This window comes from Rhinatrema bivittatum, chromosome 9 (assembly GCF_901001135.1).
Source record: "Rhinatrema bivittatum chromosome 9, aRhiBiv1.1, whole genome shotgun sequence".
NCBI classification, from domain to species: Eukaryota; Metazoa; Chordata; class Amphibia; order Gymnophiona; family Rhinatrematidae; genus Rhinatrema; species Rhinatrema bivittatum.
The window spans coordinates 161,137,015-161,159,923 of NC_042623.1; the positions used below are offsets into that span (position 1 = coordinate 161,137,015).

Below are 22,909 nucleotides of genomic sequence, written 5' to 3' on the forward strand. Positions count from 1 at the left end.
GAAAATGAATGGGAGCCAATAAAAGAAACCGACTGACAGATGAAGTTTGTAACGCTTGCTTGGACTTGAAGTGTACGAAATACCAACCTTCAATTGAAGATTTAGTCAATGAAATTCAGCAACAAAAAAGTCACTAAGCAGGTAAGGTAAAGAATTATTTGTTTTTGCTTTATTAATAAATACAGTATATATATTAAAATTATAACTGTTATTGATTAGAGCTACAAATATCACAAAATTATGGATTTTTCTAGAAGTGACACACCACCCGAGTTATGCTCGGTTTTTTTATGAATTTTGACTCACTGAGCTCAAAAGGTTGGCCATCACTGGACTAGGAGGAAGGTGCAGTGAGTAAGAGTGGTATCTGAGGCTGCTGAACAGGAGTGATTAGGGTCTTTGCTGGGAGAGGGTTGTTTAACAAGGGTACCTGGGACTATGTGCTAAAAGAGGGTTTTATTTATTTATTTAGATTTTTTCTATACCGGCATTCGTGAAAATATCACATCAAGCCAGTTTAAAATAAACAGTGGGGTGATAACCGGAACAGAGAACCAGATATGTACTAAACATACTATAGATGCAGTTACAATAAAACAAGGGTTGTTATACAGCAGTGGTTAGGAGTATGTGATGGGTGAGGGTTGTTATGTAGGAGTGGTTATTGATATGGTTTGGTCCTCTGCAATTTTCCTCCTGCTCCGTTGAGCTCCCAGCTGAGTCAGAACCAGGGCTTGGCATCTGGCACCCCTGAGCTTTCATTTGCAAATATCTGGGACTTTTCTCCTGTTTTTTTTTTTTATCGCCTCCTCCTAGAACCCTACAATCGTGGGACCTAAATCTGTCCGATAGGTGTCGCTGAGGCACAGTGACTGGGATTCCCTGGGGCTATGAATGCTGCCTCCTCAACAACACGAACCCAGCTGGACCAGGGGGGAGAAAACCTGGCCCTGGAATCCAACCCAGGCTCTCGGCATGACAATGCACAGCACTGCTACAGAGCTACCAGACCAACCTGGAGACCTCCTTGGAGACGATTGTTACACAGGAGTGGGAGTAATTATTCAAACACAGCCCACTGTAGAATCACACTTTTAAGAACATGAGTACTTATGTTTCCCTCCCTAATAGGAGGTTTTCCACAGACTTTATATACAATTATTTAAAACTTTAATTATTTGCTTTAATGTGCTATTTCTATACATATTTTCTTCTTTTTATTCTCTCATCCTATTCTACCCAGTGGGTGTTGAGTGTAAGTGCAAGGAATGGTTTATGAGCTCTTGAAGTGGCTGCCACGATGATGTTCATACAATATATGTCCTTGGTGTTCTCTACCCATCTACATGGGGTCTTCCCCTGGCTTTCCATCCACTTTGTTCTTTACAAGATGAAATTTTTGTACAAATACACAATCTTACAGTATTAAACCTTTGAAAAGTAAAAGAGCAGATATTTTAAAGAATGTTACTCAAAGGACCCCAATAATTATTTACCAGTGCAAGCTATGATTTTGGAAACTGGATCCATTTCTTTTGAAATATATATATACACACACACACACACACATATATATATATACATACATGCATATATATATATATATATATACTTATATATATATATACACATACATACACACATATATATACTTTTATATGTACAGACACATGTTTTCAAGGTGGTGTTGCTGGAATGAGAACTTGGCTTCTGTTGCTGCCTTCGTACAGTTCCTGCATTTGTTTCCTGTATTATATTGCAAGTGACATGCTAAAATAAATAGAACAATAGATATTCAGGCCCACAGGAATGTTTGCTGAGATCTTGTAAAAGGTGTTTGTGTGCCACATCGGAGGCAACCATGCACCTGCCTGCCCGGTCTGATTCACCAGAGTACACAGATGCTGTGTGTGCTCCTCTGGCAGCCTTTTGAGCAAAATATATTTACTCCTGCCTCAAGCAGCAATAAGTCTTACTCCAATAGCTGCCGACATCACCTCGCAATCCCAGCCATGTCTGCGGGCATGTTTGTAACACAACATCTTTCTCTGATACCTCAGAACTGTTTTCTCTTGGTCTGCTGGCTCCCTGCCTTTTGCTCCATCTTAAAAGTTAAGGTAACCAATGTAAACCCCCTTGTTCTCTTCTAGGATGCAGAGGCACAACTGGGTTTGCTGCAGCCCCTGAGGTTCTTCAAAGGGGAGAAGAAAATAGCTTCAGAGCCCACAGGGTTGAAGCAAAGTCACCATACAGGGGAAAGAAAAATCTGCCATCCACACCAGCAAGGTCTGCTCCAAAAATACAAAGTTTTACTGAAGCACCAATGAGAGGTGATCGATTGACATCCAGAGGATAAGTCCAAGCAGTTATAAAGAAAATCCATGAGCATCCTCTGACTCCCAAAGTCCCGAGCAGGAACCTTTCTAAAAAAAAAAAACCTCCCAAGCCACGGAACTCACTTTCCAGCACCTGAAATTCTTATGGTTTCTCTTCTCCGGCTACACAGGACAGGGTCCCTGCACAAAGCTGAGATCCTCCTCACTCTTGTGGTTTTCCACTGTGAGTTCTTTTAGCAGTTCACTCTGGTATGAGCTCCGGCACTAAAACGAACTGAATTATTGCACAGGTTTTACTTAAAGCATGCATTAAAAACAGGAGTCCCCACGGGATGCAGTAAGCTAATGGGATGCAAATCAAGCAGGAGTTTAAAAAGAGCACTAAATGAAAAAAGCAAACTGAAATGTGAGTTAACCTGAAAAATCCACACTAATGCAGAAAAGTGTTTTAAAAAGTGCTTTCAAACAGGAATAAGGGAAGTGTGACCAAAATGATCTTGCATGCAAGATTGGTGCTTGGGCACAATCTCACATGCATGGCCATTTGAGCAAGGCATGCCTAGTTAAATCAAAGGGTAAGCTCTCTTGAGTGGGCACTTACAGCTGAACAGTACATACTTTGGCACTGTGCATCCTGACTTGGGCACAAAAGAGTGAGAACTGTTTGGCTTTAGGTGCCCTCCCTAGAGAGCTTCTTTCATTTCACGTGGCATGCCTTGACAAAGTGGCTTTGCATGCAAAACTGTGCCCCCAAGTCAGGATGCACAGCACCAATCTAGCATGCAAGGCCATTCTGCCACAGTGCCAGTGCATAATGTTCAGCTGCAGCTGTCTGCCCGACAGAGCTTACACGTGGATTTTACTTGCCATGCCTTGACATGACTACACCTGAACAGTATGCACTGGCACTGAGGCACAATGGCCTTGCAAGTGAGATTAACATTGCCCATCTTGACTTTGGCACAATGCAAGGTGATTTTGGTAAGGGGTGAAAAAAGGGAGTGTGAATGAGTGGAGAAGTAGGGGAAAAGGGAGGCAAGTAGAAAGGGAGTAAGATTGTATTGGGGGTTTGATGTCCGTGGCCAGGGTATATGGCTGGGGGCAATTGAAATTGCTTTGGCTGGCACAATGTTCAAAATTTAACCTCTGGATCTGAGACAGAATAAAAGTAAACTCACATTTCTACTGGCGAATGTTATTCGAATGCTGTGCCCATGTGGAAGTATCTAGCTGTTTCTACCACTCTGGGCAGAGCAATAGAAAAATATTGGCCATCAGTAATATGGGTTTATTCCACCTCAGTCCAAGAAAGGAGATACATTTCCAGCATCAGCTCCCCCAAGTGGGCACTTGCAGCTGAACCAAGCATAAGTGCTCTGGAGTGGGCACTTTCAGCTGAACAGTATGCACTTTGCATTGTGCATCCTGGTTTTAGTGTACTGTTCAGCTGCAGGTGCCCACCCCAGAGAGCTTACACTGGAAATTCAACTCCTTCCTAGGTCTGAAGTGTAGTACCATACTGGGCATAGTAACAGATAACACTGGCCACCAGAAATGTGATTTTACTCCACTTTAGACCCAGTAGTTCAATTTTCAGCATAAGCTCTCTGGGGTGAGCACCAGTCACAGATTTTCTTGCTTTTCCTGAACAGCATGTGCACAGCACCGAAGTGCATACTACTCAACCACTGGTGCTCACCGCAGGTCGATCCAGTAAGGCCGCGGTAGAAACAGTGCGGTAGTGTCAGGCGCACCCTTCCTCCCCGCACGCACAGTTCTCTTCACTAACTCCCCGATACTCTCCTCTAATCGCATGCAAATGCATGCCGCGGCTATAAAGCGGTAGGGAAGGGTTATGGCCGCGTAACCCATTTTACTGTATAGGCGCTTAATACAGCGCCTATACAGTAACCAGGGTGCGCTGGTACCTGTCATTTCAAATGACATTTGAAATGACAGGTACCAGGAAGTGTAAAAATCAAAATTTTTAAATACCTGTCGGAGGGCCGCGTGGGTCCAGGCGGCCGGCGGGATCCGGGGGGCCGGTGGTCGCGTGTTAAATCTAGGCCGCGGGCGGGTGGGCGCCTGTTCCGGGCGGCGGGGGGTGGACGCGCGTTAGTTTCAGACGGCCGCGTGGGTCCAGGCGGCCGGCGGCGGCGGGAGCCGGGTGGTCGCGTGTTAAATCTAGGCCGCGGGCGGGTGGGCGCCTGTTCCGGGCGGCGGCAGCAGCGGCGGGGGGACACGCGTTAGTTCGAGACGGCCGGCGGGTGGTCGCGTGTTAAATCTAGGCCGGGTCCGCACAGGCGCGCATTCACTGCCGGTGGGGGCTGCCTCTCCCGGCAGTGAATGAATTCATTCATCCAGGCGGAGGAGCCGGCTGCTTTCGCCACCGGCTCCTCCGCCTGGATGAATGAATTCATTCACTGCCGGTGGGGGCTGCCTCTCCCGGCAGCCCCCACCGGCAGTGAATGAATGCGCGCCTGTGCGACCCCCTGCGATTCGGCGCTCAAGGCAGTCACATGCCGTGACGTCACACCTTGAGCGCCGAATCGCAGGGGTCGCACAGGCGCGCATTCATTCATCCAGGCGGAGGAGCCGGTGGCGAAAGCAGCCGGCTCCTCCGCCTGGATGAATGAATTCATTCACTGCCGGTGGGGGCTGCCTCTCCCGGCAGCCCCCACCGGCAGTGAATGAATGCGCGCCTGTGCGACCCCTGCGATTCGGCGCTCAAGGCAGTCACATGCCGTGACGTCACGCCTTGAGCGCCCAATCGCAGGGGTCACACAGGCGCGCATTCATTCATTCACTGCCGGCCGTCTCGAACTAACGCGTGTCCCCCCGCCGCCGCTGCCCGGAACAGGCGCCCACCCGCCCGCGGCCTAGATTTAACACGCGACCACCCGGCTCCCGCCGCCTGGACCCACGCGGCCCTCCGACAGGTATTTAAAAATTTTTATTTTTTCTTCTGACAGGTTTTATGTGTCCCACATCATTACATTTTCTCGATCATCTCTGTATCGCTTTTTTTTTTAAATTGTGTTTTATTGTTTTTGAGTATCTTAAGCGGTGTCGATGGATTTATTACTAGACTCACAGTCCTAACTCCTACTAGGGGGAGGCGGTAAACTAACACGTTACGGCCGCGGCAAAACAGTGCGTTACTAATGAGAGAACCTGAGCGCGCGTTACGGTATCGGAGGGGAATAGCTAATTCCTTCATTATACAGCTAATTCGTTTATTTACATGCCGGGTGCGGGAAGGGTTACGCGTCTGTTTTAAGAAGCACTACGGATGCGCAAAATTGGAGACTGTATCGCTGGTTTGCCTTACGCGTCCGAATTGTGCGCAGCGAGCTCGTTACAGACGAGAAATCTTCAACTGAACTTTACTGGATCGACCTGTAGACAGCTTATGCTTTGCTCACCTAGCTCTAGGTGAGCTAGGTGAGCTTACACTTTGATTTTGCTTGCCAATCCTTGACAAAATGTGCCCAAAAACTGGAGTGCACAGCAGCAATCTCACATGCAATACCATTTTGACAAGGCAGATAAGTAATATCAAAGCATAAGCTCTCTGGGGTGAGTCCCTATAGCTAACAGAGCAAAGTGCAAGTGCCCTGGGGCAGGCATCTTCACGTAAACAGTACTCCAAAGCCGTGATGCACAGTGTCAGCACACGGTTCAGCTGTAAGTGCCTGCCCCGAGAGCAGCCAACCCCGGTCACGAGGACTTGGCAAAATCCCAAAGAATTGATCTAATCCTTCATGCTCATAGGCAGGGAATAAGCAGTGTCTTTCCCCAAGTCTACATGGCTAATAATGGTTTACAGATTTTTGCTTCCAGACATTTATCTAAACCCCTTTATAACCCAGCTATGGTAAATGCTTTTACCACATTCTCTGGCAACAAATTCCACAGTTTAATCGTTTCTGGGGGTGATACACCTATTCCTAGCAAGAGACAGTTTTAGGACCACCTTACACAAAAAAGTCACACACTCTCTTATGTCCTTTTTTTTAACTTTTCTTTTTTTCCTTGGCCTGCTCAAGTCATATCTGAAGGGGCTCTAAACCTAGCTCCTGGGTGTCGCCGTGATGATCCTGCCCCCCCTGGAGTTATGAGAGCAGCCTCTGCAGCTTCCCAGCCCCTGCCAACCTGGGGAACACAGATCCTTAGCTAGGAATTAAACCCAAGTCCCTCTACATAGCACATGCCCCTGAGTCACAGCGGTGTCTAACATCTGAAGAAGGGCCCTACATGATCTCAGAAGCTTCAGTACATCCGCTTTCTATAGTTCTCACATTGGGCCACTAAAAGGATCCAGTTAGCCAAGATGACTTGCAAGTGGAGTTTTCCAGCACTGTGGGTGTGGTTTCCATTGAAAGGATCACGGGTGGGGCAGGAAACGTACAACAGACCTTTCATTCTCTGCCTGGCTCCGGGAGACCCACTTTCCTCTTTGTAAACCACGTTTTCTAATTGGAATAGAAATCTTAAATTGAAGGGTGGAGCAAAACGGACCCTGAATCCCTGGATTTGTATGTGAAACTTCCAAAAAAAAAAGGGGGGGGGGGCGCTCAAAGGTACCTCAGTGACTACAAGCTGGGGGCAGACTGACCCTTCACGCAAGAGGGCAGGGCCTAAGGGTCCCTAGCCTGGGATGGGTGGTTAGGGGCCAATGAGGGGCCAATGACTCTTATTGCCCCCAGGGCCCAGATCACTGTCAGTCGACCCTGCTACAAGATGTGCAATGGACTTAATTTCTTCTCAAAGGACAGCTTCCATGCTCTTTAAATAAGCAGCAACACCATCCAACCAGGTGAGAGAGTCTAACTACCGCCCCAAAGCATGGTCTGAGGGTGAACTGGCGTGAATGTTCTCCTCAGCTTCTGGAAGAATGCATCTCATGCCCAGCAGCTGGAGCGCCGCGGCCCTGGTGCATCCACCATTTCCCAGCAGGGGAGTGGCCACGCCTGCTGCTGTCCACAGGAGGCCTCTTGTTAAGCCATGGAGTCTCTTATTTGGCTCGACACCACAGCTGCTATATTGCGCGCTGAGCCTAGCGCACAGATTAACGAGCGCTTGGACACGCGTCCCTAACCCCCCCCCCCCCCCATGCAATAAGGGGATCAGCGCGTCCAAAACCTGCGCCCAAACTCGTGAGTAGCTAATGGCGCACATCGCCTGTAAATTCCATGTAGATGAGGCTATTATCAATCACTGTGCGCCCGAGGTCAAATTTTACACCTGCCCGGAGCAGGCATAAAGTATTCCCGCGTATCATAGGGCTCAACTTAAAAACAACAAAAAAAAGCTGCTTTTCTGTGGTTCCTCCTACTTTGTATCATCGCGATACTAAGTAGGAAGAACCACAGAAAGCAGCACCATGCAAAAAAAAAAAAGTCTTGATGTAAAAAAAAAAAAAATTGGGGGGGCGCAATTTATACACCCACAATACACACGTTCCAGGCCGTGCATATTGTGTCAGTAAATTAGCTGCTGCGGGATAAAACGGATGCTTATAAATTGAGAATCCATTTTGGTAACCTGCATACAGGAGGCACTTAATAGTAATTTATGCACTGCTTCACTTACTGTGGATTGTCAGTGCAAAGGACCAGTCGGGGAAAAGCCCTGCTTGGGGGGGGAGAAGGCTCTGGCCAGGCTTATGTGGATAAACAGCCATTTCTCCTGGGCGTCCAATGCAGAGCGCTAGGGACGCACAAATTATCCATTTATCCACTGCACGTCCCTCTTTAGCGCAACAGCTCATTTGTGTATTGCATCGAGCGCCCAGGAGAGATAGATGTGCGCGCATTCAAAAAAGGGTGTCCACTCTGGACGCACGTTTTTTACAAGCATGATATTGCATCAGCCTGTAAAAGTGTGAGAACGCTCCTTAAGTCAAATCTGTTTGCATTATATAAACCTTCTTTGGCAGATGGGCCAACCTGATGTTTGAGGAGGGACTGTGATTCACAGTTTCTGTCTTCTGCTCCCTGCGCTGGCCAGGGCTCGGGACACTGCAAACAGGTCGATACAGTAAAGTGTGCTCCGTCGGAGCGCACTGTCAGCCTGCTCTGGACGCGTGTTTTCCCTTACCCCTTATTCAGTAAGGGGAGGAAAACACGCGGCCCACCCGCGGCACCTAATGGCGCCCTCAACATGCAAATGCATGTTGATGGCCCTATTAGGTATGCGCGCGGGATCCAGTAAGTAAAATGTGCAGCCAAGCCGCACATTTTACTCTAACAAGGTCGGCGCTAATTTCTTCCGGCGCCAGGAAAGTGCACAGAAAAGCAGTAAAAACTGCTTTTCTGTGCACCCTCCGACTTAATATCATAGCGATATTAAGTCGGAGGTCCCCAAAAGTAAAAAAAAAGTAAAAAAAAAAAAAAATTTGAATTCGGCCCGCGGCTGTCGGGCCGAAAACCGGACGCTCAATTTTGCTGGCGTCCGGTTTCCGAGCCCGTGGCTGTCAGCGGGCTCGAGAACCGACGCCGGCAAAATTGAGCGTCGGCTGTCAAACCCGCTGACAGCCACCGCTCCAGGCCAAAAGGAGGCGCTAGGGACGCGCTAGTGTCCCTAGCGCCTCCTTTCCCTCGTTTGCACTGCGTCGCCTAATTTGCATGCTGGAGCATACTGGATAGCTCGCACCGGCAAAGGGCCGGTGCATGCGCCGGGAGAGCGGGCGTTCGTCCGCTCTCCCGCGGTTTTACAGTATCGGGCTGAAAGTTAGTTACAGACCTCGTGCAATGGCAACACCTAGTGGTCAGATCTACGGGCTATGATTGCAACCAGGGTGCCAGGGACTGCCACCAATGGATTGGACTAAAGAAAGTTGTGAGGGGATATAAAATGGGAGGGGTGGGAGTGGGGGAGTGGAATTCCCCCCCCCCCCCCCCCATAGTTGTAATGCTCAGGTCACCAGGATCTTAGCACTGATTCTATTTGAACTAGAAACCCAAAGGATAAGGAAACTACCAGGTCAAAATAAAGTCCCTTTGGCATCAGCTTTGCATTTTAAGATGAATAAGACAATCATGGAATATATTTTTTCAGTAGGTAGTTAGCATTTTCTTTACATATATAAATTGTGTGTGGGCGTGCACTGCAATCACAAGACTAACGGACTGCACCCAGTAGTAGTGAACGCAGAGCCACTCCTACCCTCTGCTCTCGTTCTCCATGGACTATTTTCCGGACATTACAGAGGAATATTTCAGCTGCAGTTCAGGAGAGCCACGGTCAGACGGTCTTGCACAGAGTTTGTAAAACTCTCCCCCCCCCCCCCCCCAAACCTCCGGGCTCAGCCTTGCAGGACCCCGAACGTCTTTGCGTGGTCTCTTCCGCAGGACTTTTATTTTTTTTTGGGTCCTCGCTCCGAAGTATTTATGTAACCCCCCCCCCCCCCCCCTCCCGAGCATTAGTAAGCGGCAGCAGCGTCTGCACCCCCCCACCCCCGGCGCCTGGCTTTGGTATGACCGGCACGAGGAGCTCCTTGGCTCCAGTGCCTCCTCTCCCGCTGCCGCCCGTGGTACGGTCCTGGGCTCCTGCTGGCAGCGGGGCTGGGAGTGTAGGCTGCCGCCGAGAGGGCGGGAGGGAGGGAGGGAGGCAGGGTGTGGAGGAAAGAGGGAGGCGAGAGAGCGCCTGAGTCACACTGTCATCCAGCCAGAAGACGAGGGGGTGGGGGGGAGGAGGAGGAGAAAGAGGGAGAGCGGAGCATCCACCGAGCCGCAGTGCCGACGAGATGAGACTCTTCCGAATCGCCAAGCGCTTTTCTTGACAGGACCTTCCTTAGCCCTTTTCCCCCCAGTTCCTGCTGGAGATGTCGGCGCCAGGTGCTCCGAGCCAGAGCAGGAGGCTGCCCTGTAAGTGACGGGGACTGCTCTTTGGGGGTGTCTGGGAAGAATCTGGGGGTCCGGATGGGGCCCTTTGACTTTGCGATGTGATCGGGGTGGGGAGGGGGGGGGGGTGATAACGTGGTTGCTGGAGGGACTGGGATGGGTTGCACTAGGAGGGGCTCACACACACACACACACCCTCCATCATATCATAGTATTGATTGGTTGCTAGGCAGCCTGCAAGTTCCCAAGTGTTTAAAACGTGATTTTGGGGGGGGGGGGGGGGATGCTTGGAGACAGGAAAGGTGGTGCAGGGAATGGCAAATGTTGAAACATTTTGTGGAAATCTCTGGTACTGGTGAGCTCCGGTTTTAGCCGAAATTGAGGAATTATAATGTTCAAACTGATGATCCAAGCCCCTCCGTGATACTAAAGAAGTTTACTTCATTCCTTAAAGCGATATTTCCCAACCTTTACACGCCCAAGGCAGACAGACATTAACAAAAAAAAAAAAAAGTGTGGCACAGCAAGATCTTCAGAGCAGGCAGCATCGGCAGGGAGTGGTCTCCTCTGGCCAAAAGGAGAGATAGGGAAAGGCTGAAGGCTCTAACCAGTCTCTCTTCCAAATTTTAAGACAAAGGGAGAGAGAGAGGACCTGGAGATACATATGAAGACCTGCTCCCTCTATACAGAAGTGCAGGAGACGGGAGGTGTCAGTGTGGGATGGGCAGCTGGAAGTGAGTTACCTTGGCTGCTGCATGTGACTGCCAGGGCCCCTTCAGTGCTGCTAGGCTGAACACTCAAAGTCACAGCCAGTGTTGATTATTAGTGCACGCTCTGCCCATCTCACTCAGTCTCTGGGGACAGGGCAGAGGCTCCGAGCAGGGAGGCTGAGGAGGTGCCGTGTGTGCACACTGCACAGAGCAGGGGCCCAGCCATCCGTGCCCTGCCCGCTGCCCCTTAACTACCACCCTCTGGGGCTCATGCTGTAGCTAGGAAGCAGGGACCTGCCTGATTGCACATTGTTCTCAAAAAAGGAGCTCTGACATTTAAAGATGCGTCTCTGGCCCCCTCCTGTTGGTGTGAGGCGCCAAGGGCAGAGCCCAGGTAACTGCCTTGCATCTGAGCCTCAAGCAGCGGTGACTTTTCCGTGGCACAGCTGCTCAGGTGGGAAGGTATCCGGCTGTGCCAGGACTCAGGACTGCTCGGGGAAACCCTGCCTTGAGAGGTGCTGGGAACAGGGAGGCTGCCCACTGCTGAAGGCTGGCCTTCTTCTGCCGGGCTGGGCTGGGTTTCAGGGTGCTCTGTTTCCCTTCCTCCCCCCCCCCCATGGGGCAATCCACCCGCAGGTCGTTCTGCCGTTAGGGCAGAATCGGGGCCTGGGTTTCCCTCTCTGGCATTAAGTGTTACTTCTTGGTAATGTTTCCCCCGAGGACATGCTGTGCTCTCTCTCTCTCTCCTCTCTCAGCTGCTCTGCTCGTGGCTGCTCCTCGCCTTCCCAGGCAGGCGCCCCGGCTCTCCCCGTGTCACATTGTCCAGAAGCTACCTTGACCACCCTCCCTGCCCCTGCTCTGCACGCCCCTCTCCTCGCCTCCCCTCGCACACTTCTTGTGGCAGCTGCCTACTCCTGTCTCCATGGAGACTCGGAATAATTTTGAAGCAGGAGAGCAAAGTTGTGGGAGCTGCTGGTCCTGACATTTGCAGGCTGAACTCAGAGATGGCTGGGGGGGGGGGGGGGCAGGCACAGTTAGTAGTAGATGGTGAGGAGGAGGGGTCAAAAACAGGAGCAGGAGATTAGCCAACCTTTGGCTCTCTCTCCCTCCACCTGTTTTTTTTCTGCTTCTCCTCTTCTCCCTAGTCCAACAGCTGGCTAGGGACCATCGCAGGAGAGATCTCAGCCCTTCAGAGTTTAGCTTCTTAACATTTTCTTTAAATCTACAATATATCGAATTTCTCACGCTTTTTTTTTTTTTTTCACCAAGAGAGCACAGATAACCCGAAGTATGAAACTCGCGCACCTCCACAGTCACACACCCTTCTGCTGCATGGTCTGCCTGCCTGCCTCTCGGTGCGTTATCCGACGCGCTCATCGCACCTGAGGAAGGCGATCACACAAGTATTTAGCACCCTCCTCCTCGCGGGAACATTGTCTCCCCAACACAAGGGCCTCGCGGTCACGGCATCTCACAAGAAACCCACCCACGCACAGAGACAGACACACAGTCACTGCCATACCTCCTGCCACACACACAGGCACAGGCACCGACGTGCATAACCCACCCTCTTTCCTCACGTCTGAACACCATCACAGAGAGTCACAGTTATTAAAGGATGATTAGGCTTAATAATACGGAATTACACACCTAGATAAATAAATAAGCTTAAGGACACTGCCTTTTTTTTTTTTCCTTTTTAATGTATTTTATACAACTCAAATGAAGTAAAGTGTGCCAGTTATGAGAGCTGGCTAACCCTTTCACAGGCACATGATTCACCCTCCTTCCTGTTGTACTGCATGCATGCAGAGAGACTTGGAATCGTCTCCATGCCAGGGCTGTAAGGCCCAGAACCTCCCAGTGCCATGAGCCCGGCCAGGCTGTCAGGCATGGGTCCGGGCTGGTGGGAAGGGGGGGGGTGGTGCTGCTGCTGCTGCTCGGACGCACAGCCCACGTCGGTGTCAGGCAGAGGTCACGGCCTCCCTCCCATGCAGGGCTGTAGTTTTTTTTCAGGCAGGTTCTTCTCGTGCAAGGCTACAGTCGGCCCCGCGGGAAGTCAGGGGTTTCTGCACCGCTTTGTGTATTTACTGCGAAACTTTAAGCCGGTTAGGGGGGGCTGAGAGACAGTGGGAAGCAACAGTCATATAACCAGCGCCCAGAGCCGACCCGCTGCAAGCTGGGAGGCGAGAGCAGGAGCAGACTCTCCTGCCTGGCGTATTTACTCTGCACTCTCTCTGTCACCCGGGCTGACACGCCCTCTTGCCTCTCCAGACATTGTGCAAGAGTTGTGGTGCGAGGTATTCCGCTTCCCTGGATCAAATAAACCCAGACACCAATACTATTTCCATCTCCTGAGCTAGAGCTGCTTCTCCTTTTAGCCCTGATCTAAGGCCCTGGGCTGACAAACTTCCATCGAACTCTTAAGCAAGTTTTCCATATTTAGTAAAACGATTCTTCTCTGCAGTGTCTCGTGCTGCTGCCAGGGCGGGTTGGTCCCTCTTTCAGGAAGTGAGAGAGAGAGAGAGATAGAAATCAGCTCCTCTGTCCAAAAGACAGAAAAAATAAAAGTAACTAGGACTCGCACATTATCTTATTTTGGCTAATTCACCAATTAGGTAAGCATTCCCCTCATCAGTCCCACCATCTGCATACTCCACATTTTGACAATGATTTCTGTAGCACATACCAGATGTGTCTCTGTGAAGTGCTGCGTACATCGTGGACAGCCCATAGTCCTTAGGCTAACGGTCTAGTCTAGACAGACAGGCAGGACAGGCAACGAAAAACAATTAAGAGGGTAGCTGGGTTCAGTGGAGAGTTTTGCTTGATTATCATTAAATGTGATGCTGGGGCTGTAAGTATTTACAGCCCCAGCTGTAAATACTTACAGCCCCAGCTGCTGATCAACCTATTTTGGTTTACTGCAGTGAGGCATTGACTATTTACCCCAGTCTGCTTATAAAATAGGTAAATCACAAAAGGTTTGCTCTAGTTACTATGAAGAACTGACATCTTGGCCAGATTTGGATTAGAAAAGGGGCTTGTATTTACTTCTCCAATTGTAAAGAGTAGGAAGGCACTGGAAGACCATGTGGGATGTAGGTGGAATTAATAGAAGGTGGGACAGTTTTAATTGAGTAAAGCTGTAAGGATTTAGCTTACCTAATTGGTGAATTAGCCAAAAATCTTTGTTATTAGCCTTTCTATATAAGAGAAGCTGTCTGTGGGCGGGTGAGGGGTAGCATGGGAGGAATGCACAGCAATTATAATCAGCAGTTCAACAATCTTGCTTCCTTTCCTGAAAACTAATTCAGACATTAAAGCATAATGCAGAAATGTCAAGAAATTGAAATATCTTAGCTACCCCTTCCACAATACTCAATACTCCCAGCATCCCCCACCATAACCCTCAACACTCCCAGCAGCAACTTCACATTCCCAGTGTAATGCCCACCATAACCCTCAACACTCCCAGCAGCAACTCCACACTCCCAGTGTAATGCCCACCATAACCCTCAACACTCCCAGCAGCAACTCCACACTCCCAGTGTAATGCCCACCATAACCCTCCTCACTCCCAGCAGCAACCACACTCCCAGTGTAATGCCCACCATAACCCTCAACACTCCCAGCAGCAACTCCACACTCCCAGTGTAATGCCCACCATAACACTCAACACTCCCAGCAGCAACTTCACACTCCCAGTGTAATGCCCACCATAACCCTCAACACTCCCAGCAGCAACTCCACACTCCCAGTGTAATGCCCACCATAACCCTCAACACTCCCAGCAGCAACTCCACACTCCCAGTGTAACCCCATATAACCCTCAGCATTCCCAGCAGCAAATCCACACTCCCAGTGTAATCCCCACTATAATCCCCAGCACTCCCAGTAAAACCCCCTGTATAACCCTCTGTACTACCAGTGTAACCCCACTATAACCCTCAGCACTCTCAGCAGCATCTCCATAATCCCACCCTGCAAATAATTGCTGACATGTGAGTTGCTTAGTTTTCTTGCTGGGATACTTGGGATTTGTGGATAGACTGTAACACAGTCTTCCCAAATCTATCCCAGGATCCCACAGCCAGGTGGATTTTCAGGATATTCACATGCATGAGATCAATTTGCATATACTGAGTCTCCAGTGTATGCACATCTATCTCATGCACATTCATTGTGGATGCCCTAAAAACTAAGCAAGGTGTGAAGTGCCCAAAACAGGTTTATGCAGCACTGATGTAACAGCATTTACTAGATGAGTTCCTGGTGGACTGTAGTAAGAACTCTGATCGGGCTTCACCTAATTATAGTTACATTCAGATAACTTCTCTCTCTTCTCTCTTTCTCTGCATTCCCCCATCTCTTGTAGGGATGTGAATCGGGCTTCGGACGATTGAAAATATCGTCGATATTTTCAAAATCGTCAGAAATCGGGGGCTCCCCTGAAACGATAGGAAACCCCCACGATATTGATTGTGGGGGTTCTCTTATCGTTTTGGGGGAGGGCGGTAAAAACGGCACACAAAAACAACCCCTAAACCCACCCCGACCCTTTAAAACTAATCCCTTTGCTTCCCCCACCCTCCCAACCCCCCCCAAAAAAACATTTTACAGGTACCTGGTTGTCCAGTGGGGGTCCCGGGAGCGATCTCCCGCACATGGTAGGAGCACTGGATGGCCCACACCATTTTTAAAGATGGTGCCGGCCATCCAGTGCTCCCTCCATGTGACAGGGGCCGGCCAATGGCACGGATACCCTGTCACATGGTAAGGGCAAAGGCCATCGGCGCCATTTTTATTAGTGGCAGCCGACGGCCCGAGAGCGGGAGATCGCTCCCGGGACCCCCACTGGACCACCAGGTACCTGTAAAATGTTTTAGGGTGGGTCGGGAGGGTGGGGGAAGCAAAGGGATTAGTTTTAAAGGGTCGGGGTGGGTTTTTTGTTTATCGGCTAGGGCGCAGCCGATAAACAAAACCGCAATCGGGCCCGATGGAAAAAAAACCCACATGTGATCGGAACCGGAATCCGAACCAATTCCGGTTCCGATTCACATCTCTAGTCCCTTGTTCTCTGTATTCTTCATTCTCTCTGCCCTTCCAGTACAGAACCTTCCTATTAGATGTCCAGTTGTCAGAATACAGCAAAGGAATGAATTACAGATTAGTGGGGGCCGTCAGTCACCAATTACTGCTAGAGCCATAATAGAATGAGGGAAGCAGAAAGGACAGGTGCGACAGGCTCCGAGCAGGAGAAGACCAGGGCCACAACTAGGGTTGGGCGAGAGGAGCAGCGGCCCACACTTGCCTAAAGTGCAAGTGTGGGCCGACAGCAAATGAAGCGCCAAGAAGGGAAGAGTGTTGTTCACCTCCTGTCATTCAAGCGAGAGGAGAGAGGGATTGGGAGCTGTGCTACAGTGGGGGATGTGGTGTGTAGGAAGGGGGGGGGGGTTCTTCCATCATATGCATTCAGACTGCAGGCTTCGTATTGTACATAGCACCCTTCTGAACTCACACACACAGCGTCTCTGTGCCTTTGTTTTTTGGCGCGTGTCGCAGCACCTTTGTGAATTTACAGAGTGTCTTCTGCATTGACACAATACTTTCATGCAGATATACAACATTCCTCTGCACTTAAACAATGCAATGAAGATTTCTCTCAACTGATTATATCTCTCTTGAGAAAGCCAGTGTTTATATTTTCTCCTCCGGGAACAAAAAAGAAAGCAAAACGGCTTTGTGAACTTAACTCTTCTGGATTTATGTGTTGATACAGCCTTCCATATTTACACAATGCTCTGCATACAGGGCTGCCTAGAAGAGGGCTTGGAAGGGTGGGGGCCTGGGCCCGCTGAGGAAGCAGCCCTGGGGGCTGGGGAGTTCCAGTCACCGCACAATAGCCACAGCTGCTGGCTGGCCCAAGGGTGCATACAGTACGCAGTCACTCAGAGAAGTTTCAGTACTGGTCTGTGAGTGGAATCGCAGTTCATGGCCCTTAGCCAGAGGATGACCGCTGCAACGTCTATGCTAGATGGGAGAGGGGAGAGAAAATACAAATAGGGGAAAATGTTAAGAAATTCCACAGCCATACATTAAAGCTCAGTGTATCGTAGAGACCGCAATCTATTGTGAGGCCACCTGGTGGCACTGTTCTGATTTAGGAGAATCAAGTTTTGGGTGTTGGTTGCTTTCTGTTGGGTTGCTGTTTTTACTGATCTTTGTTTGGAGGAGATGCTACTCACTCCCCAGAGGCAAAGGTACTGAAAAGGCAGGTGGGCAGCTTCACCAGTGCCCTTCAGTGAGAACAGCCGCACTGCTAGAGCCAGTTCACATGCTGGCCCACCACCCAAAAGAAGAAAGGAGCAGCCAGAGGAGGGATGTCTATGGCCTTTGGCGGCAGTGGTGCCAGCAGTAGGAGGAGCAATAGCAACCCATTTGGCCGCTGCTGCCCTCTCTGGCACTGAATACTGGCACTGTGAGCAGAAAAAGTTCAAAACTCATGGACTGCACTTCCTCCTTATTGTTGATCTCACATGAGATCAGCAGTAGGGAAGAGGGGTGGCCCGAGAGTTGATCCGCTCGTAGTGCTGGTGTTCAGTGTCAGAGAAGATAGCAGCGGATAAAAGCATGGAATGGATGTTGGAGAACAGGAGCTGGATACTGGGAATAAGGGGGAAAACAGGAGCCGGCTGCTGGTAGACTTTACATCCACTGCAGATACTGCAAAATTCAGCTGCAAGGATACTAACTGGGATGGGTAGAAAAGAACATATCACCCCTGTCTTGTTGGAACTGCACTGGTTGCCGATAGAACAGAGAGTTCAATATAAAGCATTAAGCATTCTACATAAGGCAATTCACAGCGAGAAGGTAGAATGGCTGAACGCAGCAATAAGGTTACACATGCCGCAGAGAAACTTGAGATCTGCCAACAAAGGCTTGTTATCTATTCAATCTTGGGTATCTGCAAAACTAACATCTGTAAGAGAGAGAGTACTGTCATTAGCTGGGCCCAAAATTTGGAACAATCTTCCAACCGAACTAAGATCGGAAACAAATGTGGTACAGTTTTAAAAAAAAAATTAAAACATGGCTATACCAACAAGCATTTGATGTTGAAAAAAAGTAAGGTACGACAGGAATAAACTGAAATAACAACTTCGCCAGCACGTAGCAAAGGCATGCGATTGTCAACAGTATGAATGTCTAGGTGTATGAATCAGTTTGAGACTAAATTGTAAATTGTAATTAATTTGAATAATGTGAGAATGAAGTTGTCTAATATATCTTTTATATGATGTATTCTACTAGTTAGATAAGTGTTAAGTACTGTAAACCGATATGACGATTATAGCCAAATATCGGTATAAAAATTTTTTAAATAAATAAATATCCCAGTAACTGGCTGGGTGCATCCAGCCTGTCAGGCAAGTCTCTTTATCCCAGGGAAAGTAACCCACCTGAGCATGGTTTGCAAAGGCCTCCTGGAACATGCTCTAAACTTGATTTTCCACAGAATTAACCCAAGCTGTCCCAATGGAGAGAAAAGGCAATCTGCCCTCTCCTTGCCTGGAACAAGGAGCGCACCAGCCAGATGCTACCTCTCCCTTGCTTCTCTCTGTTTACATCTCTTTCCCCTTAGTGCTCACTGTGCACTTAATAGTTTCCATAGAAAGAACCTCCTTCTGAGAAAAGGGTCATAAATACCAATACACTCCTCTGGTCACTAAAGTTTCCACATTATCCACTCTGTTAAAGGCCCAGTGGGCCTTACATACAAAATGAAATAGTAAGAACCCAGACTAGAAATTATAAAAACCAATGTAACCAGAGACAAACAACCCAAAAGTCCAAACAATTGTGGTTAAGTAAATCTTGGCACCCATCACTGATAGAGTTCCATGATAATGTTCAGGAAAGATTGTTGCTGTAGATATTAGACAAGGTGGGTGAAAAGGTTGATCCCAGACTACCACAGTGGAGCAGTACAACACTCTAGCTCCAACCAACTCAAAATAAAAGCATCTGTTGTTTAAAAAAAATCCTGGATTTGGTCTTATTTATGCACCAAAACTAGTAAGTTAATAAATTATGAAATAATAGCAAGAAATGCACTTATGTGTGTGTGTGCACAAAGGAAAGAGTAGGCATGTATCATCCCATGAGAGAATATAGCCATTCTTAGCATAGCAAATATTATTTACTACCAACTATCGTTACCTAAAAAAGGGCATCTTCGTGTGAGGGAGTATATAGAAAACTCCCTCAGACTACCTTAAAGAACTGGGCACAGCTGTATCGCCCGGTCTTCAGACTGTCAGGTATTAGTAGCATGGGATCTATTTAATGTTTGGGTCCTTTTGGACTTACATTGTCCATTGTTGGAGATAGGATGCTGGTCTTGATGGACCCTTGGTCTGACCCATTATGGCATATTTTATGTTCTTATGTTCTTAATCCTGGGTGAAGGGAGAAGCCCCTCACCAAGTTTGAGAACTCAGGGCCTAGAAGTGTTCAACAGACCCCGAGTACTAAGCAGAGACCCACCGTATGTCACGACCTGCTATGTTTAAGGACTGTGTGTTCCCTGAAGTTAAGGTGGGCTGCACTGATTGTTTTCTTTTTGGTTTTGCCACTGTAAATAAATTGCACCTAAGGAACAGCCAGAATCTGCCTCCTTATTTCTCTGGCTGTTTCCAAGCCTCTATTGCGCAAGTTACCACACTTAGCTACAGAAGAAAGAAATGCCCCAGGAGAATGTCATGGAATGGGCCTGTATTATTTATAAGAGCAAAAATTACAAAGCGCAAAAAGGTCCTCTCTTAGACTTATCAAAATATCAACAAACAGAGGACACTGTACTTTCCTTTATGTACACCGATGTCCAGTATTACTCATTAGGCTCCCCCATATATTGGTGATAGCCTTATTAGAGCTAATACCGTTTTTAATTTTTCTTTTTGTTATTTTATAATTAAATGCAATTTTTTTAATACCCATTAGTGATTTCTTTCAGCCAAAGCATTTTAAAATTGTGCTGATCTTGGTGAAATTAGCTCTCTCTTGCACGGTCACCATCTGTTGCCTTCCTTAGCATTATTTTATACTTAGCTATATTTAATAAGAAGTTTATCTTCTCTTGTAAAGACCATTTGTTATAGCGAGATTGGAGAGTAGAGAAAGTTAGGTGGTGGAGGCAGAGAAACAATTAAAGGATAACACTTTTTTTTATTTGAAACTATCTGAAGACCCTACGGTTAAAATAAAGGGTCAGATTGATTCTTTGCTAGATGGAGCCCTAAAAGCGGGGTGGTTGACAATTAAAGAAAAACTTTTTTTAGAAGTATCCCATCCGACTTGTCCAGTGCTGTATTTAGTTCCAAAAGTGCATAAATCTCTTGAAGCTCCTCCAGGAAGACCAATAGTTTCATCAAAAGGTTCTTTATTAGAACCATTGTCTCAATTCGTAGATGTTTTTCTTAGAGAACATATTCCACAGATTCCCTCTTACTTATGGGATTCATCTCTTCTGATGACCATTCTACAAGATTATGAACAAGCAGAAACAGAAGTCTGGTTGGTCACCATAGACATAGTAGGGCTATATACTAATATCCCACAGGTGGAGATGCTGCATATCATTGAACAAGTGGTAATAAATACACAAGATCGTAATAGGACACCCACAACTTTCATCATTCAATTAGCCACCATAGATTTACAACAAAATTATTTTATGTTCCAGGGTGAATACTACCAACAGATAAAAGGAACTACTATGGGAGCTACAATGGCTCCAGACCTAGAAACTTTGTATGTAGCTGAATTCGAGACATGATGGTTGACTAACAATCCATTCAAAAAATGTATTCATTTGTGAAAACGATATATAGATGACATTTTTGTCATCTGGCACGGTACAGAAAGGAAGCTTCAACAATTTATTAAGTGGCTTAACACATGCAATGTACATTTACAGTTCACCTTTCAGTGTAGCCGTGAACAAATATCATACTTAGACATACAAGTTAGTTTAAACCAAGGCAAATGTCAATTTTCCATTTTTCGAAAGCCGACAGACCGCAATATGCTCTTACATTATTCCTCTTTCCATCTGCGGCATCTGCGAAACAACCTCCCTGTAGGTCAATTTTTACGACTGAGACGTCTCTGCTCTACAATAGAGGAATTTCAAATACAAGCCAAACAGATGACAATAAGGCTTTTACGAGAGGATATCCTGCAAAGATAGTTAGGAGAGCATATAAGTGAGCTTGGTGGGCCAATAGAGAATGGTTCTTACAACACAGAGGTCACAGGAGAATAAGAAAATGATTTGTGTATTACCATTCACACCTCAAACACAGAATTTGAAATGCAGTATTATTAAACATTGGCCCCTGTTGCAGATACATCCAGTTTTTCGGGAATTCCCAATTTTTGCGTTCAAAAGAGCAAGAAATTTGAGAGACATGGTGGTTTAGTCACACATCCAAACTCCACAAATGACCATTGAATATATAGGCGAACCTGGACATTTCAGATGTGGACAGTGTAACATGTGACAATTAGTAGTTTAGGACTCAACCTTGGACATCATAGGCAGACGCAAGTTCGTTTTTCGTCAACATTTATCATGTACAACTGAGAGCGTTATACACTCTATGGTGCCCATGCAATTTAGTTTATATTGGGAAGACCATACATAAATTCAAAATACGACTTGAAGAACACATAAGTTGCATTAAGAGATATAAGGAAGGGGCACCTTTAGTAGATCATTGGGATGCAGCTGTCCATCAATGGGATGACCTGACAGGAGCAGACCTATGCCATGTTGCCCGTTCACCATGAGGGGAGTGATCACAACCTTAAATTAATCCAGATTGAACAATGATATATTTTCTCATGGAATACAGTAGCCCCAAATGGACTTAACAAAGACATAGAGTGGGCGGCATTCTATTAGGTTAATACATTCAGTAGCCTAGGGTTTCTATAAGTGTGGTTATTAACAGATCATAAGAACATAAGAAATTGCCATGCTGGGTCAGACCAAGGTTCCATCAAGCCCAGCATCCTGTTTCCAACAGAGGCCAAACCAGGCCACAAGAACCTGGCAATTACTCAAAAACTAAGAAGATCCCATGCTACTGATGCAATTAATAGCAGTGGCTATTCCCTAAGTAAACTTGGTTAATAGCCGTTAATGGACTTCTCCTCCAAGAACTTATCCAAACCTTTTTTGAACCCAGCTACACTAACTGCACTAACCACATCCTCTGGCAACAAATTCCAGAGTTTTATTGTGCGTTGAGTGAAAAAGAATTTTCTCCAATTAGTCTTAAATGTTCTACTTGCTAACTTCATGGAATGCTCCCTAGTCCTTCTATTATTCGAAAATATAAATAACCGATTCACATCTACTCATTCAAGACCTCTCATGATCTTAAAGACTTCTATCATAACCCCCCTCTTCAGCCTTTCCTCATAGGGGAGCTGTTCCATCCCCTTTATCATTTTGGTTGCCCTTCTCTGTACCTTCTCCATCGCAACTGTATTTTTTTTGAGATGCGGCGCCCAGAATTGTACACAGTATTCAAGGTGCGGTCTCACCATGGAGCGATATAGAGGCATTATGACATTTTCCGTTTTATTAACCATTCCATTCCTAATAATTCCTGTTTGCTTTTTTGTCTGCTGCAGCACACTGAGCCGATGATTTTAAAGTATTATCCACAATGATGCCTAGATCTTTTTCCTGGGTGGTAGCTCCTAATATGGAACCTAATATCATGTAACCACAGCAAGGGTTATTTTTCCCTATATGCAACACCTTGCACTTGTCCACATTAAATTTCATCTGCTATTTGGATGCCCAATCTTCCAGTCTTGCAAGGTCCTCCTGCAATGTATCACAATATGCTTGTGATTTAACTACTCTGAATAATTTTGTATCATCCGCAAATTTGATAACCTCACTCGTCGTATTCCTTTCCAGATCATTTAT

General features: G+C 47.3%; 1 protein-coding gene across 1 annotated transcript in view; it reads left to right on the top strand.

Annotated features, from left to right (window-relative positions):
- Positions 1-10,012: 10,012 nt before the first annotated feature.
- Positions 10,013-22,909, top strand: part of LOC115098863 (dysbindin domain-containing protein 2-like) — a 77,562-nt gene continuing 64,665 nt past the window's right edge. Inside the window, exon 1 of the mRNA XM_029615903.1 lies at positions 10,013-10,207. Within this exon, the coding sequence (XP_029471763.1) occupies positions 10,165-10,207 (43 nt within the window). The 5' untranslated portion in view covers positions 10,013-10,164. The remainder of the gene's footprint in view (positions 10,208-22,909) is intronic.